Below are 18,674 nucleotides of genomic sequence, written 5' to 3'. Positions count from 1 at the left end.
CCCACAATGACAGACAACACACAGAGGGATCTGCAAAACTTGTTTGGTGACCCATCTCCCACACGAAAGGGCTGGCTTGGGCCACCTTGTCTGCTTCACTTCATAAACACTCCTGCAGAGGAGCTCCAGCAAGCGGCACCTCTGAGGCGCCTGTTTTTGTTAACAGACCATGAATTTGGCTCATAATAAATACTCTGCTATCACCTTCTCCTGCCTGGCACCTCCTTTAAACAGCACTTTATAACCAGTCTTCCTGCCACCCGTCAGTGAATCACAAACAACCCTTTGGGCTTTGGTGCAGCCCTGTGAAACTCCACTAACAAAACAGTCTGAATTATTTTGACATTACAAGACACAAATCTCATCCGAGCTGACAGAGAGGCATGCAAAAGGGGAGTGCACACACTGGCCCAGGCTGCAGTGGCAGGAGGGCTTTGCTGATGCAGAGTATGAGCAGAGTAGAAGTAAGTTTGCCCTGTGCAGAGCACAGGTTGGTATTTGTTATGTCCACAGAAACTGAGTGATTTCTGTGGATTTAACAGAATACTTCTGGTCTTTGGCACACTGGAGGCTGCGGCACTGCTGGCTGCCTCCTTTATGTCATAAACCACACTGAAAAAAACATCTCTAATACAAATCTCTGCAGTTCTTTCAATATTGTTTATTTTATTACAAGAATAGTTGCGGACGGAACAAAAAAAGTCATGGCAAAATCAAATTGTGAATAATTAAGAGACTTTACCAGCCTCAAATCTCTAGCAATCTCTGTGCACCACGGTAACGACGAACCGACCTCTCACACCAACACGCTGTAACTCAGCACTCCACAGAGTATCACATTCAGCAGTGGTGCAGAGATTGAAAGGGAAATATGCTTCCTCCCATTGTTTTATTGCTATCTCATCTCACTGATAACGCAGCTTTTAGTCTATTCAAGTTATCTCTAAGTTTGGCAGAGACAAAACCAACCCTTGCCCTCCCCAATTACTGCATATCCACACAGATTCTGTTGATTTCAGAAAGGAGAATTAACAAAACATCAGCTAGGCTATTAAAAAATCAATCTTCTTATGCAGGAAGTATACTGACCCCTACAAGCAATATATTAATAATCATTTACTTGCAACATTAATTGCATGACTCATAGTGCCTGAATTTTTTATTTAAAAAAACCCCAAACATCCAGAACAGAAAGGCCATGGGGCGGGGGTGGTGTCTGAGGCCTTCAGACACACTGTGCTGGCTCTTACTTCAAAGGATGAATCATCAGAATCTGGTTGGTATCAGTAGAATTGGCCTGCACAATAAATGAGGCGAGTTAGCCTTTCCCTGGAGGTATTTCTGTCTCTTGGCTACAGAAAAATAACGCAGCTTTGCTGCGAGCGAATTTTTCATATTATATAAACCAAGCAAAACATATTTATATAGCAAAGGTTTATCTGAAATAACCTCTGGAAGTTCTCACAACATAACAAGCACTCTTTCTAGAGTTTCAGTATATATTTCAGTAAGAACAAAGACACACTTGCAGGATATATTTTTTCTCTCTCTTTCCAATGTTGACACAGAAGACAAAATCTGCAAGCCTCGCCCCTACACACCTATTATTCTGGGCTGTCTATGTCATTGCCACAAAATTATACAGGTCCCTAAGTGCAGAGCAAGTCTGGAGAATCCCAAATACAACGAAAACCAAATATATTTGATACAGACATCAGAATCTGGAAACAATAAAAAGTGTGGGTATAGTTGCGTTAGACTGACTGCCAAGATAAAGTAACCATGTGAAAATCACTGATATTCCTGGAGTACAAGTGCATCAGACTGTTTTAGGCCCAAGTTCTTGGCTAACCTCTGTTGTACAAAAGAGCATCCTATTTGATACCAGCTCTAACATAATCAAAAGCAAAACTTCTGATCAAGTCTTACATTTGATGCTTAAAAAGAGCATCCTATCTTCAAGCACCGTGAATGGACTAGAGGGGTTCTCATTTCGTTTTTAATTACGTGGCTTGTTCATTAAAAGGTTAAACTCCTGCTGTGTTTTTCTCAGGCCACAGTTTCACGCCACAGTTGGGGTGACAGCTCGGCTGTCAGGCTGGAGGTTGATCAGGGAGTTGCTGGCTTGGGCCAGCTCTGCGATGGAGACTCGGCCTCGCTGTTTGATATACCGAGCCACGGCAGCCATCTCCTCTGGAGTGATGTAGATGAACTTTCCTCTGTCATCAATCACACCTACAGGGGAAAAGAAAGGACCTTCAAGTCAGCATTTTGGCTCCTCTCACTTCCCGACAGACATCAATCACTTCTTTTGGAAGGGATGTTCAAACTGCTGAGGCTGCATTTCCTATCTAGGGCAGGCAGAACAACGTGCTGGCAGTCAGGCTTTTATCTCCTCTCTACCGTTGGGTCTTTGAGCAGGGCTATGACAATAACCCAGTGCCTTGGTAAGAGTAATTTTGCTCAAAGACAGACATTCTTTCCATTGTGCGCAGCTAGCTGGGAGTACCACAGCAGCTTCTTCAGGTACGTGGGTTTGGAGGTGATGTTGTGGGCCCAGGCGGCTGGTGGAGAAAGGCAGAGCTACAGGAGAGTCCAGGAGGTGACTCAGAGGCCCTGCGGGGTCCAGCTCAGCCATTCCAGCTTACTCTCTAAAAGGGAATGAAGCTCAATTTCTGTATTTCAGTTGCTCCATCGAGAGCGAGATTAGATCTCTCTGTTCTTAGGCATGACAGGATCAAAGGCAAGGCAGAGAGCCTCGCTGGCAAGCATTTTAGGCCACAGACACAGCCAGGACAGTGACACATCCTTACGCTTTAATTCAGAGCACTTTTAGGTCATTTCACTGGGTATCCACCAAGATGGTTGTTTCCCAGCCATGATCACAGTATCAGGTCAATAAATGTTTGCACTGGCACCTCTCCCTACTTCATCCTTGGGAAGAAAAAGACTGCCCAACAATAAAACAGACTCGTTAGACAGGGAGCTACCCACACGCTCGGTCTCTGCTTACATTCCAACTTTGATTGTGTGGGTACGAGGCTAGAAACAAGCACTTCACTTCCTACAGCATCCTGGAGTGCTCTGGGATGTTTGCTTCTCCCACACATGCCATACATACCCCAGTCCTGGCTTTAGCCACAGCAACAGCCTTGAAAACCACCTCAAAACATCCAAGTGATTCTTTCAAATTCAGGTTTTGGAAGTTTCAGCGTTTGCAACTGGCTGCTCAGCAACCCCTGAGGGCCTTCAGCAGGGCTCAGTCAATGGGCAGGTGCTGGTTCCTGAACTGTTGGGGACATTCACCCCCAACCTCTCTGCAGCAATCACATCCCATAGTGCTTTAAACGGGTTTCACAGCAGCCAAAGCAGGGATAATAAAAATAATCTATTTATCAAGTCCTACTAGGATCCTTTACAGTTTAAAACAGAAATCACACTGGAAGCCTCTTCACCCCAGTAAAGGCATTTGCTGCACCAACTATTCACCAGCTACAATAAAGTCCCCTTTGTGTTTTGGCTGTCACCTGTTAGAGTGCCATCTGCCATCAGGTCCTGGATTCTGTTAATTGCATCCTGTTCAGAAGAGAAAAAGGAATAAACAAACTGATCAAGAGGGAGGCAAAAATGTTTCACATGTTCAGATAAACTACAGATGGAGGCTTACATTTAATTCCTCCATGTTAAAGACTTGACTGAAGGATTTACATCAGTATTTCCACACAGACAGATGCAATAAGCCCTTTGAGCCTAAAGGATGAAGCAAGCTTCTGCATTTTTGGGTGTTCAAGTAACCTCCCTACCCCCAAGAGACTTTTCTTGCTAAATTACCTGGTTGTTTCCAGGAATGGGGGGTGGTTACAGAAATCTTCCCAGGGAAAGGCTGTATAGTGCCAATGCACCACGCAAGTTCTGGGAAGTACACTGAGGTATTTCTCCAAGAACCTGGCTACAGTCAATACATTCCAGAGTTTTTTATATTTTTCCTTTCTCCATTTAACAGGAAACCTCTTTTACCAATCCAAAGCAATAACTTGTTGAATGTATTGCTGGATTAACACTGTAATTACTCCAAGCATGCAGTTCCACTACACCTTAAACTGGTATCTAAGCCTTGGCTTCCACAGTTCTGCCTCTCTCTTTCTCTCTCTCTTTCTTGTATTTAGGTGACAGCAGAATCAAATTATAGTTTAGGTTTCAACCAGATAAATGCTTAAATGAAGGTCTGGTTTAAGAGAGGGGCAGGGGCACAGCAGCCTGGACTAACAGCAGTGTAAGCTGCTGTGAAGGGGCACCCCTAAAATCAGATTAGGTACAGAACAACAGAAATCTATGTCAAATGTGCTCAAATTAAAATAAACCAAACCACAACTGTTCTTCAGGTCAAAACATAAAATGTTTAGAGAAGAGAAAAAGGACAGAGAGGGGGGGAAAAAAAAAAGTGCAGATATTGCACTATGAGCTCACTTTGACAGGCTTACATGGTGCCAAGAGAGACAATTTTCTTTAGTAATGCACTAGAAGATAAAAATTCTTAAATGTTCTAGGAACACACAAGCAATTGGAACAAAACACCTCATCTGTTGATTGTCTGCAAACATAACATTGTCCAGTTATTCAGGCTGTGACTGAATTGGCTTCTAGCTCTACTTTTGATTCCGAAGTACCCTGAACTGCTCTATTACTAGATTTGCAAACACTGTAAGATCCCTTAGCTGACAGGCAGCTGTGCAAGAGGCAGACTGAGCACTTGTCACTAAAACAATCTCATAAGCCCAAAATCCTTCACTGGCTGGCTGGTACTTTGATGAATGGCCACGTTTTTAGGGCTGATTTTGCTGAACTTCCCCCAAAACCCAAGCATTTTCGGTAATGTTGAGACACTTGCACAGATGTTAGTTACCCTTATTAACCCACTTTCTCTCCTGTCCTTCTAAAGTCATTGCTTATATTTGCACCCCAAAAGTTAGTACTTACCTGTGTTCTTAAACCCAAATGTGAAGCCAAGTCCTCCAGCTGGATTACCTTTGTTTTCTATGGAAACAAACAAGAGTTACATGCAGTTGATGAATTAAAGTATTAGCCTGTTTATATTTCAAATAAAAAAAATTTGCATTTAATAGACAAAGCAGAACCTGTCATTTGAAACACTCCGATTTAAGTGACCAGTCTGCTCTGTGGAAACGCTGTGGATTGGATGCTCTGACCCACTTCAGTGAAGACTCAGACACATTTGCCAGTGTTCAACCTGAACCTTTCCTTACGTTAAGAGGACAGGATGAGCACAAGCACAATACACAGCCAGGGATGTGTTCTCCCTGCCACCTGAGTTTCTCAACTGCTACCTTTAATTTCCAGTATGCTTTAGGCACGGTCCTTTTTTGTTCGAGAGATGTTTCATTTTAAAATGATCACTGGTCTCTATCAGCACATACACAGAAACCTGGACAAGACTGGCAGCATTAAGTGCTTTAGTCTGTTTTATTAATGTCATGTGTATTAACGCCATAATAATCTTCCTAAGCAAGTGAACACCTTATTAAAATTGTCAGTGCTGGAAGCATACTGCTAGTGCACTCCTGCACAGGCAGCACAATGAGCTCTGAGAACAAAGGCAGAAGCAGGAACTGCAAATTTTCATTTTGCTTTTGAAAGAGATTCTTACTGCAGCCTTTCTCAGCCAGGATGCAGTCACCACTGCTCACATCTGGTTTTATGCTTCTCTGTAGCTCCAGAGAATTACAGAAAACACCTGGTGCACTCGTCTGGAGCTGCTTGGTTCCTGTTTTCTTATCTGCAAAAGTTTTAGAAGCTTATCTGTTCAGATGCAGTAAAAGGATGCACTGTTTATAAGGAATTTAGAAAACATAAAACTTTTGAAAACTGTTCCATTAAGATTCTGGACAACATTCCTAAGAGCCACATATGTACGGCTAAGAGAGCTCCATTTACATTATCAGATATAATATTTCACATGATAAATGCATTTGTTTCTGATCTTGAAAGTCCATTGGAAGGACACTGAAGAAATAAAGAGAGGCTGAAATAGATGAAACTTTTTCATTAAGTAATCAGACAAAAAAAAAAAAAAAGCCACACACAGACTTAGTAGTTGTGAAGTTCGATGCAGCCAAGCTAGAGAACTGAATACCATGGACTGAACGCATGGAACTGGAACCAGTCCATGGAATTCAGTTCTCAGAGCTGGGAACTGCCAAGATTCGTCACATCTTCTTTTAAAAGGATTGGGGTGGGGGGGGAAGCGCAAAGCCACATAAACAAGAAAAACAGGATTTAAACCTTCACTTAAAGATATGCACCCTCAGTGACCAAGTTTAGTGGAAGCTTTCCAAGATAGATCCTGCTGTGAATAAGAGCCCAGAGGGTGGGGTGGAATTAGGATGCATTTCCCACACACACTCCTAAATATAATGACATTGTGAGGTCCCAAGCGAACAAAACACTTTACCACATGCTTCATGTTTTAAGAGACAGGCTTAACTTTCACAGAGCAACATATACACATCCATGTTTTACTGAACTCATTTAATTTTAGGTGTGATTCTGCTGCTGTCCTCAGCAAGGGATGAAACAGAGCAAGAGCTCTCAGGATTGAGATGAGTAGGATCTTTTTTCCTTATCTTGTAAGCATCGTTCTTCTTAAAGAAAAAACAGGAAGGGGTAAAGCCTCTGAGTCCTTTGCTATCCCTTTCAAATGTAGTTTGTCGTTTCAATTCGCTGCCTGTAATTCAGATGCATTCAATGATACACTGTCAAGCTGGGTGAGAACAGTTTGATGGACAAAGTTGCAGGCTCCTATTTCCCTGGGCCAGCAGAGCTAGTGCTCCACAGCGAGGGAACAGCCCAGCCACTCTTTAACCTCTACCCACTTCATTATTAATTGTTTGAAGTGCTCAGAGAGCCCACAGAGCTGGTGTGTAAGGTGTGTCACGCAGCTACAAGCGCTGCTGAGTAAAACCGTAAGGCTCCCACATCCAGAATTGGTTATTCTGCCCCTCAGAGCAGAGCAGGCTAGTCTGTAACTTGAGGACCGGCCAGAGTAAGCAGCGAACACAGAGGATGGCTCCTGCAGCAGAGACGGTGTCACAGCCCAAGGTGTGAGGTGGTGATACAGCAGCAGGCTGAGGTTGAGGGGCTGCTGTGAAAGCCCCGAAGGGAGACACTCAGCTTTTGGTGCTTTTAAGAAAAATGCCATTTAAAACAATCCCACGAGGCAGAGCTGTAGAAAAAGAGGCTGAATTTTATTTCAAACACCCTTAGGAATGAAGCATGGGGTGAGCTATCTCCAGTCGGTTATACCAGTATTCAGCAGAAGAGCTAAATTAAATTTTATTTTTAAAAAATGCCGCTTCTCTTGTAATTTATACGTTTTTTCAGACAGCTTAGCACTGATATATTCTTGATATAAATCAACAGTTTCTGTGAACAGAAGAGATGAGGGCAATACATAATCTATATATTAAGCATACTTTCAAGATTAAAAAAAACCAAACCAACTTAAAACTTGTAAAAGAAAGCAGTGTCCCAGTTCTGCAACTCATCTCTACATAGGAAATCAGGTGTTGAAGAGCTTCTGAATTAGGTTTTCAGCCTGTGCTTAATTTCTCTGACGTCAAGTAGAAGTGACTAATATAAAACTGTACATATGTGCTTAAACACTGAACTGAGAGTTTGTGACTAATCTGTTCCATCCATCACAACCACCACGGCAACGTGCAGAATCGGACCCTACAGCGTTATCCCTTGGAAACCTTCCCAATTTTAGTGGAAGATCCCAAGGGACACTGAAATATCCTATTGTTCTACCTACTGTTATTGATAAACAAGCTGCCCTAGGATAAAGAACAGCACGTTTTCCTTAACTGATGGTTTGGCTGTATCCTGAAAGCCTTAGATGGGAACAGGTGAACTGGGATCACACCGAACCATGCGGCCCATTTCCACAGACAGCAACTGAAACAGAGGGTGGACTTCACAGACATTGGCCATTTCAAAGTTCCCCCCTCTTCCAAAGAAATCTCTCTGGCTTCTGTGGAAAACAGAATATTGAAATGGCTGCAAGATGAAATGTGCCATCTGATGGTTCATCTTCACCCCATGGTTTTACTTAGGCTCTTTAAACATGTCACCCGTGGCTTTTCCAATCTATTCTTGGCTGTCTCATCTGCTTTTGGTGGTGCTTCTGATCAGAGCTGACTAGTTGATGCTGGGGACTTGGTTACTGAACAGGCTCTATTTTCATTTGGGCTTCAGCAATGAAGATGTGTCCTAACTCTGAGTGCTACTAGCTTAGATGTTTCCAAATTACCCCCAGAGATCATGCTGAGCGGGAAGCACTTGACAGCTGCAAACCCAGCAGCCTTCTCTCACCGGGGCCCGACGGCAACGGGACACAGCACCAAAAATGCCAGTGGCACAGAAGGCAGAGGGCAGCCCAGAGAAAGGCGCTGGCACCCCAACTCCGTCACCACTCTGGAACGATCCAGCCGTTGTTTTGTGGCAATCACTCAAATTGACTCCTTGCAGAGAGTTACCCATCAGACAGATCTGTAAACCTGGGGTTTTGCTGGGATAACGGGCAAGCAAATCTGGCCCAGAGTCCAAGATTCTGGATTAACAAAATGATTAGGATTCCACTAAGTACACAAGTGATTTGCTTACTAATGAAGCCTTTCACACACATGCCGTAGGTTGTCAGATAACAGTCCAGTTTCCAGCAAAGGAGGAAAGGGATTCATTAGGACAAAAGATTTGCATAACATTGTTAGAGCAAGAGTAGAAAAATGCATTTGACCTTTGATATACCAATAACGGAGAAAGAAGCATTTGTCCTCACAGATCAAGAATGGAAATCCTCATGAACACACCACAGGTTTTAAATAACCAACTGTACAATATGATGAAAGGGAGACTAACACACCTTGTTAAAAACAAGTGAACTACTTCTTCAATCCAAACATTAAGACAACATTGCAAATTGCACAGATAAAAAACAAGAAAAGAATTCACATGAAAAGTTGGATTGACCTTTACGATGCCAGCGTTTCAGACACAAACACATCCTGCACGGCAGGCCACATGCTGGTACAGCAATTCTCATTCATGCTGAGCTGAGATGCAGAGATTGTTTTCTAAATCAGTAGCTGATGTTCACAAACAAAAAGCCTGAATGCCCCAAATCCCAATCAACAGCAAACAGTGCTGTTCACAAACAGGGTGAGCCACCAGGCTCAGAGTTTATAGCATCTATCCTTAGGAAAGAAGGTTAAGAATCAAAATCCCGCCCCAAAAAAGCCAAAACACGGCTATAATTACAAACCATTTTAACAATGATGGACATGGTCATGCACAGTTCAGTAAATAATGCAGACTTAAGGTATCACTTTTGTTACTTGTTAACTATTTAAGTAAATCAAAGAGGAAATAAAGATTTCCCTCCTTTCTGCAACTCAGCTCTTAGACAAAGGTATTTTACACAAACTAACAAGTATGGAAGGAGGAGAAGGACCAATGGTAGCTTACCTTAACATATTCGAGAAATTCCATTAGAAAGCTGTGAGACTGGATACAGCAAGGAAAAAAATTGTTATTTTAAACTCACGAACATTAAACGCATTGCAAACTTGCAGACTACAAATATTATAAATGTGTTTATCTTGCAGACTTCTGAAGTTCTAAAAATTAAGGGAGATTTTGAACTGGGAAAAAAAAAATCTAGATTTAATCTTAACTAGGAATTTATGATGGGTATTTTTTAAGACAGAATGGTTCAAGTACGATTTGTGTTGAAGTGTTTTCTGAAAGGAATCTTTGACCTTCTTATTCTTCACATCATACTTACCCTGAAATAACCACATCTGGGTGAGTGTGCATTGTGTATTGGGTTACACGTAGAGACTGAGGACATTTTGTACAGAGGTGAAGCACAGAGTGATTCAGAAGACAGCTCATGCAGATGGTCAAGTGGAGCACACAGCTGCGCCACACATGTGGAAGCTCAAGCTGTTTTCAAAGCTACACACCTGAAATCCGGCATTTCAATACAAGCAGCTCAATTTTCAAAGGCAATGCAAACAATGTGCATTTAAGTTAACAGGAGATCAAGTTACTTTGCAAGCCTGGAAATCAATCAGCCTTAATTAACTGCTTAACTCTGGACTCAGGACCTTCTTTTCAGCATGAGTTTCAGCACACTGGCCTCCACAGCACAAGGCAGTCAGCTGTTGTAACAGGGCACTGAAATGCTCAAGTGCATTGTCCACCACAAGGCAGAAGGGAGGCTTGCTTTTTCTGCAAGGCTGGTGCCTCCAAATAACTATGTACCTGTGATTGTTTCTGAAGATGACTTCCAAATCGCCTACTATTACAGTTCTAACTCCCCACCCCTACCAAAGATTTTATGTAGAGATCCAGGTATCACCAACTGCCTGCCAAGCCCTTTTGAGTGAGGAGCACGTTTCTCTGTTTCCAAATATAGAGATTAATTTCTCTGAGAGAGGCAGCTGTAGGAACAGAGAAATAAACACATTCTGGCTTTAAAGGGTGTCTAAAGTGGAGCGATTTAACATTTAGGTATAATGTTATCTTCTAACAGGACAGGCACACATTTTTGAAGGAATTTTCAATAGGAAGTATGCATTTCACTGTTCTCCGCATCACCAGATACCACAGCCCTTGGTGCTAATCCCGAAATGATGGAGGAATTTATCTTAAAGGGAAGGTGTCCATAGTGAGAACTTGTGACCAGTGTCAAGTGGTATTGACTGATTACTAGCTCCTCAGCCCAAAGCCACTTTCAGTCACACGAAAGGCAAATCTATTCGGCAGGGCCCCTTCAGCAGAGGAGCAAAAACACACATGGCCCTGACAAAATATACTTGTCATGAAATGCATTGGACAGCTCAAATTTGGCAGCTACAACCCAAGAGCAATTTCAGCATTTGATAGAAATTAAAATGAGTCTAACAGGTTTTCAGCAGACAGAATAAGAACACCGCCTCCCACAACAGTGGAACTTTTTCAAGTTTGCTGTGATATTATGTGAAGTATCGCACTTCAACCACCATCCCCAGCAGCACGTCTGCAGGCAGCCACAGAAGCCCGATAGAATATTAAGCATGAAGTTGAAATACTATGAAACATAGCAATTATTTGCAACACTGAATTAAGTTTTCCAACGTACAACCCACAAGCACCTAGGTTGTGTCTTGTGAATTCTCTTAACAGAAGCCTTTTAAAACAAAAGCTTGGTTTTTCATTTGATTTCACAGCAGCTCCATTGGTCTAGAAAATAAAACCAAAACCAAGCAATTCCTTCCAAGATATGTGGGCACTACCAAACTCAATATTTAGCCTTACTTTCATTTGGCCAACTATATATGGGTAGTGTAGAGCTGCCAACAGTGAAAGATTATCTGAAATCCAGAATGAGTTTTATTTCAGTCCTTGGACAAAGGGAGGAGAGAACTCATTTCCAGCGATATGCATTTGCCTTAGCACTCTAAGCAAACTCGTAGGAGTCTGGTATGAGGAACTGTAGCATTCCCCAGGAAATATTCCAGGTTAACTTGTGCCATGTACACAATTTAGCTTTTACAAGCAAAAACATTTGGCTGACTTCTACTTTCAAGTTCATTTTCCACAAAACAGAATGCAGTAAAGGCAACCTGAGTCTAACAAAGATAAAGGAAACTGCAGTAACAGTCTAACATACATACCTCTTCCTCTGTCATTGATTCTTCAACCCCTTCCTCTTCAACTACAAAACTCTCCTTCAGCTTCAGGTACTCTTCATACTCTCTCTTCTCCTCTTCTTCCTTTGCCTTCCTTTTTTCCTCTTCCTGGACAGAAAAGGGGACAAGTGGTCAGTTTGCTCCTCCCCAAATCGGGTTTAGTTTTAACTAAAGTAGCACCTTCTTTATCTGTAGCTTGGTTTTACTTGGACAGTCAGCAGATAAAAAGTTTCTAAAATAAGACTAAGTTCTCCTTTGATAGCATCATTCATTTCACAAGCCACCCTTAAGGTAGTAACCATCTCACATGGTAGTGTAAGCTCTCACACAATACACCTAGGCTGGTTCTTAACACAATCTGACACAGGGGAGAAAACCACTCTTATATAGCAACCTGCTTTCTTAATTTGCATGAAGATGTTTCTTCTGCAGATCCCATGACAGGAAGTCCCTGCCCCTAACTGTACTTTGATGCAACATCCACATTTTCAGTATCTGGCCCCAATTTTGCTCTGACATGCGCTAGTGTAGATTGGGAGCAATCACAAAAAATAGTGGAGTTACGCTGGTGTCCATCTGTGTGTGAGATGCAGCTGGACTGTAAAAGAGTTTCAAATAAAATCTCTTATGGTATACAAGCAAACCATGTCTACATGGAATGTAAAGAACTGTATAAAGTATTTCAGGCCTAAGAGACAAGGTGTGATTTTATTAAAGAAAAAAGTTTTTTTACGTATTTGATTGTTAACCAAAACTATAGACCCTGCTTTTAGATATTTTCAATAAAACTACTTTCAGTTACCTGCCCTGAAAGAAATGTTAAAGTCTTAATAGAAAAATTAATGCCAACCCAAAAAACTCACAGGCTGACATCAGTGACATGGTGATGCATACCAGTTAATGTAGAATAGTCGCACATTCACACAGTAAAACTGTGATTGAAAGATTTGGAATGTGATAAGATTACTTTAAAAAATGCTTCAAATAAGAACAGGTTTTTACTGGGAGCTCATAAAGTTGCAGCTTTCCGTGATTTGCTCTTAAAATTTGTTTTGCTCTTCTCCAAAACACTTTACACATGTAACTTCACACAGAAGAAAAACGTTTCCTTATGGAATTGTTTCTTCCACAGAGAAATTATGTTTGTACAGCACCTGGTACAATGAGATCCCAGTTTGACTGGCCTCTGGTTGCTATCACATTGCAAAGGCTTGATTAAAACTTAGAAAGATGAGTTCTCCAGTGACAATCTCTGGGTATTCATTTACTATTAGCACAGGAATAGATTTCTTAAAGAACAATGATATTGATTTCTAAATGCTTGCCATGCTACATCATTGACACTAATATGGTAATTGCTTCCTTAAACGGCTGGAAAGCAAACACTTGTTCCAGTAACACAGGAAGAGACAGGAACTCGTCATTAAGTATACTGAAAAATATACAGACTAGAAAAGATTTTATGTAAGGCCAAAACTAGCAAGATACAAGAAATGGGAATGGGAGGGTTGCCCTTCAATAAAAATCAAAGGATATTTGATCCCAGTAGTATTTAACCAAACTCCCAGAAAATCATGAGGAGGAATACTACCAACAGGCAAGTATGAGAAAAAGAGGACTGAAAGGATCTTGTTGTATGTGCAAAGTCAAAACTATTTTTTTAACTGCTATCTCGTGAAATAAAACCTACAGATCTGAGGAAGCTCTTGAGACAAAACAAGACCATTTTCTGGGTCATTCATCCTGTAATGATTATTAGCAAAAGCCCAACAGTAGATTTTTTTTTCCCTTATAATTGCGACAGGTGCCAAGAACAACATCACCATATGTCATTTGGAAGCGACAGCAATTGTTCTTTTCTTGTAAGTGCATTAAATTTAATCTTGAGCCTGGAAATACAAGAACAAGGTTCTTCCCCTGGTCTATTACAGAGATTGTAATTCAAGAGGATTTGAAATGAGGAAAAAAAAAAAAAAATCACAAAACCTGAAAATCGCTTTAGCAAATTTCTAGATGGTTCTACCAAAAAAAACACCAAAAAACCAAAAACCAGAAGACAGCATTGCATTTACAACTGATAGCAACAATAACTAAACAACACGTTCCTGTTTCTGGAAAGTCTAACAACAAATGAACAAGGCTCATTCCTGGCTTCCTTACCTACTTGAAGAAAGTACCTTCAATTTTATTAGTGTACCAGCATGTTCCTGTCAGTACTGCCATTTCCAACACACGCAGAAGAGCATCTCTGCCATGAGACTGGCAAAGCACTCAGCTGCCAGTCCCTCTTTTGCAGTCTTCCTAAAAGCTAATATGAGTTTTTCAGATCCTAAATTTTGATGCTACAATCAGCAGAGCATTTCCAGGTGGTCTGAACCACTGCTTTGGTAGCTGAAACATGTCAGCCCTCAAAGCCTCATGTTTCCTGGTGGCTGTAGCCTCCTCCATAACACTTATTCCAGAAGCTTTTTCATCGAATAACTCAAAATCCCAGTCACTTCCTTCACAGTCTCAAGTGCTTTACTACCTAAATTCACCTACGAATCAATCTGTAGAAAAAAAAGGATTTAGCCAAACTGTAAATTGGTTCAAGGCCAAAAGGAGAGATGACTTTGCATAACCACCCTAGGAGAGCAGACAGCAACAGCACTGGGAGTGAGGGGAACCCTAGAGAAGTCAGGATGTCTGTTAACACTTACTCTCAGCTATTTTTTTTCACCATCACGTTAGCACTCATCTTCCACATGCCCAAGTCATGCAGCAGTTGCGTGGAAAGTGCACGGTCAAATTTAGGCAGGTTGCATTCCCACAAAACCCAGCCTGTCTGTACGCATAACCCCCCCACAGAAACACTCTCAGCACCCAGGGTCTGCTAATGAAACAGAGCCCAGCACTTGCTTTGTGCAAGTCATACCGGGGACACTCTGCTCAAATATAAATTTAAAAAAACCACCTCTTTGCTAGTCAGGCTTCTTTGCCCCTCCCCGTTCCGATTTCATTAACTGCTGTGGAGTTAAGTGGTAAAGCATGTGGCTCAGAGGAGAGATAATAGCTGGGCCACCTCCCTTCAAACCATGGGTGGGGTGATGGGGAAATCCCAGCATCATGGAAATTTGGTAACTGCTGATGCTCACCTTCAGCTGCTTGGTTTTATTTATTTTTTTTTTTTTAAAGCAGGTTTGCTTCTCTCCTTACCCACCTAAATGTTACCCAAATGGGGGCTTGCTGCAGTGTAAAGATTTCTTTTTGATCAGTTTACTATACTGCAGGTGAAGAACAAATTTTCCCACTTTGATCATGTCTTTATTGGGAAAAAAAAAAGATAAATTTAATCACTCAAACCTTTCTTCTCTGTCTCTTTTCCGATAAAATGTCCACGCTATCACTCTACCTCTGCATCCTTGTTATGAGTCGCATGTGTCACCTTGCATAGCAGAAATCCAAGAGCTTCCAGAGCTCGCTGCAGCCTGCGGGTCTCCAGCACTCTGGGAGACACTTTCCAACACCCTTACCCCTTCCTACACCTGACCTGGTCAGCACCGACTTCCCACTGCACCAGTCTTTCCGCTGCTCTCCAGGCTCTCTCCATCCCACCTGCCCACTGAGGACCTGGATTTGCTCTGAGGTTCCTTTCAGATCATTCCTTCCTGTTTGCCTCTTACCTTGATCACAATGATTATATCCATGACATCAATCCCATTAATTGTTCCCACTGCACAAGAGCTCAATCTTTTACCAAGTGAAACCAATAGCAACTTAAACTTTTTTAGACTTATAGCTGAAAACAGACCTTGACTCTTGGGATCACAAATTTCTCTGGAGTCCTGGATGCTGCTTGAGTAACTGCACTATTCTGGCTGGCTGATAGATTACAGCCGAAGAGGGTTTATCACGTATTACCATTTTTAGCAAAGGGTGAGGACCCTTACAGTACTGTCCAGCAGGAACACACCAAACCACCGTTTCTAGCTTTCCATGCAGTAACCCATTTAAGGTTGACACTGAGACTAAGCAATATTGGCCTATAGAGCAAGTAGCTTTTCTGAGAGCTTTGCCTAAGCGGCTTTCCCAGAGAGGAAACTGCTAGTTGTGTGCTGTGCCAACTCTCCTCCAAATCAGATAAAGGACCAACTTGCTGACAAACAAATCATTTATAGACAGCTTATTCAACTGCTAAGTTGGAAGAGATTTCATTGCTAGTGAGGAAGGTAGAACAGGTCCTGGACTCTCTTCAACCACCACCTGCTACAAGTTGGTTCCTTGTTTCAGGCTGTTTCCTTAACATGCAGAATGAGGAAGAGCATTTTGGTTCCTATGCCAATTGCTTTGAGGTTCATGGACCAAAGAAACCCTCCTTGTATAACATCCAGTTTTTGTGCTGTTGATAGAGGTTCTGCAGAAAGCAGGAAGGGACTTTACAAGTAAATAATTTGGCATAGAGCAGACGGATCTCTAGGATTTCCCCCCCACACACATTGTTGAGACACAAAATAAAAAAACACCTTTAGTAAGACAGAGTAAGTGTTCTTACCAGTCTTCATCCCTTCAAAATCAGAGTTGTCTGCAAGCTTTTCAACTTGTACTTCCTTAGGAGAAATTAACTTTCGGGAAAGTATACACACTTGAAAACTGATGCTTAAACTGAAACTACGTAGTAGTCTCCATCAGCCTCCAGAAATGCACTGTTTATGTATGAATAGTGGATATAAACGCCAAACAAATAATGAAAAGCTCTGCTGCTGAGAAGCACACAAATCTTGATGTTCGCATAATGCTACACAGAACAAAATAAATCAACATTTTAAAACTTGGTGCTTATTCTGATATGATCTAACATCAAATCAAAGAGCCACAACTTTAAGGTCTTAGTTCTCAAAATCTTCAGCAGGACCCTTGGGATCACTAGCCGATCCTTCATTTCTAGAGCTCTGAAGATCCAGACTATTTTTTTTGGCTTTTTTAGGCACTTAAATGCCAAAGTGAAAGACTACGTGAAATTGCCCTCGTTGGGAAACTTTGGGCACAGCTATGCTTGAGCAATACAGATCTCATTTTAATGTAACGGTGGACATACACCAGTCCCCACTCCTGCTGTGGCCTTTTGTTTCACAACAGTTAAAAGCTTGCTTGGTGGAAGATTGGTACCTTCTCTGCTGTACCAAGCTGTGTTTCCAGAGCAGTCCACTCTGCAGTGGATTTATAGCAACACACCCTGTTCAACTCTGCATTGTAGTATAGAAGAGTGATAGCTGTGAGCCCTGCATCTGCACAAGCAGTTTCCTTAGCACGGCAAAGCTAGGCTGAGGGAGTAAAAAAAAAAAAAAAAAAAAAAAAAAAAAAAGAAGCTGTTGTGCGAGCAATCTGCAAGGCTTTGTATGAAGACAGTTTTGCAACATCAGAGGAAGTTCGCTCTCATTGATAAGGTGTCGGTTGGTAAACCATCTCACCACTAAAAAACTCCAAGAGTGAAAGGGAAATCCCCAGGGTAAAGCAGAGCTGAAGCAAATGCCAATTATACAGAAGCTTCCTCACATGCATTAGCCAATCAGGTCAGCAGAACACTGGAAAGGAAACTTGAATTTAAAAATATATTATCTGGTTTGCAACACTGGAACCAAGGGGTAACCACATTTTATTTATATGTGCATACAAATATATTTAAATAGAACCAGGGGGTTATTTTTCTTCAAGAAAATGCAAGGTGTTAGCCCTTATAATTCCCTTGAAGGTACAGGTCCCACTTTTTGTACAGCGCTGCATAGTTGCCCAAAAATAATTGGAGAGAAACATCCATTTGCTTATAAAACAAAGTGGGGTTTTATCTGACTCAAGAATTATTTCCACCTGACTTCATATCTCAAACTACTTGAGTGTGTGTGTGGAGGGGGTATGTGTGAAAAAGGGTTAACAGTCCTGGTGACTTTATCAAAAATCAACACTGGGGAATTTCTAGAAGATCTGCACGCTGCAACATGATTTGATATCCTCCTGATCTATTTGGCTTCTCTCATCATCTGACAAACTTTTAAGATGATATTTAATGGCACAGGAATCACCTATTGCTGTTGCCTAGGTCTCAGCTATTAGTTTAAGGCTGTAGCAGAAACTCTGAAATGAAACTCTCCTTCACACAAAGCCAATCTCAATGTTCATAGAAGTCAACACAATTTTTGTAGCACTTTTTGGGAGAGAGATTGAAAAAAACGTTCAATTGAAATTTAGCTAACAAAGCTGGTTGTGCTTGTCTGGAGACTTGCCACTGCCACTACACCTGCTGAAATACTCTTGATATATTGGAAAAGGAAAGGAAAAAAAATTAAGCTGACAACCCTAACATTTCTCAGACAATTTCTATCATTTCTTCAGTGATAAAGCTCTAGATTTCTTGTGCCTTATGGGATGATATAAACTACAAAAACCTCAGTAGTCAAACTGCCTTCAAAAATCATACAGTGAGCTACCCTCTGGTTTTTATCTCTTGACTGTCAATCCCTATTTGAGCTACTGTTAGTAGTTTTGCCTTTCCATCTCCTGCCCTATATGGGGGAATAGTATCATCCCACTGTAGCCCACAAGGGCTTACTCATGACAAAACGTTACTTGTGGAAATGAAGAACCTCTTCTCTAGAGGAACATATAAATGACTATGACTATATAAATGACTATATAAATATACTATGCATTCTATAAAAAACACAATAAATCCAATGATCCCTTTATTGCTTATAGGGGCCTAGAAGAGAGAGGCAGCATCTTTTACATCACACAATCAATCTGTAACAAGATTTGAAAGATGTTATGATCATAAAGACAGGCTGTGCTTACATGCACAGTAATCAAGTATCTGTTCATTCAATTTGTTTCCTATCACCCAGTCAAGACTAAAACACTGAAGTCTTGTTATTAGCATGCTCCCTGTAA

General features: G+C 41.4%; 1 protein-coding gene across 1 annotated transcript in view; it reads right to left on the bottom strand.

Annotated features, from left to right (window-relative positions):
* Positions 1–642: 642 nt before the first annotated feature.
* DDRGK1 (DDRGK domain containing 1) overlaps positions 643–18,674 on the bottom strand; it is a 33,648-nt gene continuing 15,616 nt past the window's right edge. The window contains exons 4-8 of the mRNA XM_026847063.1: positions 11,739–11,861; positions 9,544–9,582; positions 4,978–5,034; positions 3,528–3,576; positions 643–2,235 (exon numbers count right to left, since the gene is read on the bottom strand). Of these exons, the coding sequence (XP_026702864.1) occupies positions 2,063–2,235; positions 3,528–3,576; positions 4,978–5,034; positions 9,544–9,582; positions 11,739–11,861 (441 nt within the window). The 3' untranslated portion in view covers positions 643–2,062. The remainder of the gene's footprint in view (positions 2,236–3,527; positions 3,577–4,977; positions 5,035–9,543; positions 9,583–11,738; positions 11,862–18,674) is intronic.

The sequence above is a fragment of the Athene cunicularia genome, assembly GCF_003259725.1.
Source record: "Athene cunicularia isolate RWA chromosome 4 unlocalized genomic scaffold, athCun1 chr4_part1, whole genome shotgun sequence".
Classification (NCBI taxonomy): domain Eukaryota; kingdom Metazoa; phylum Chordata; class Aves; order Strigiformes; family Strigidae; genus Athene; species Athene cunicularia.
The sequence above is the reverse complement of the archived record's forward strand: the minus strand, read 5'-3'. Positions and strand labels throughout refer to the sequence as shown.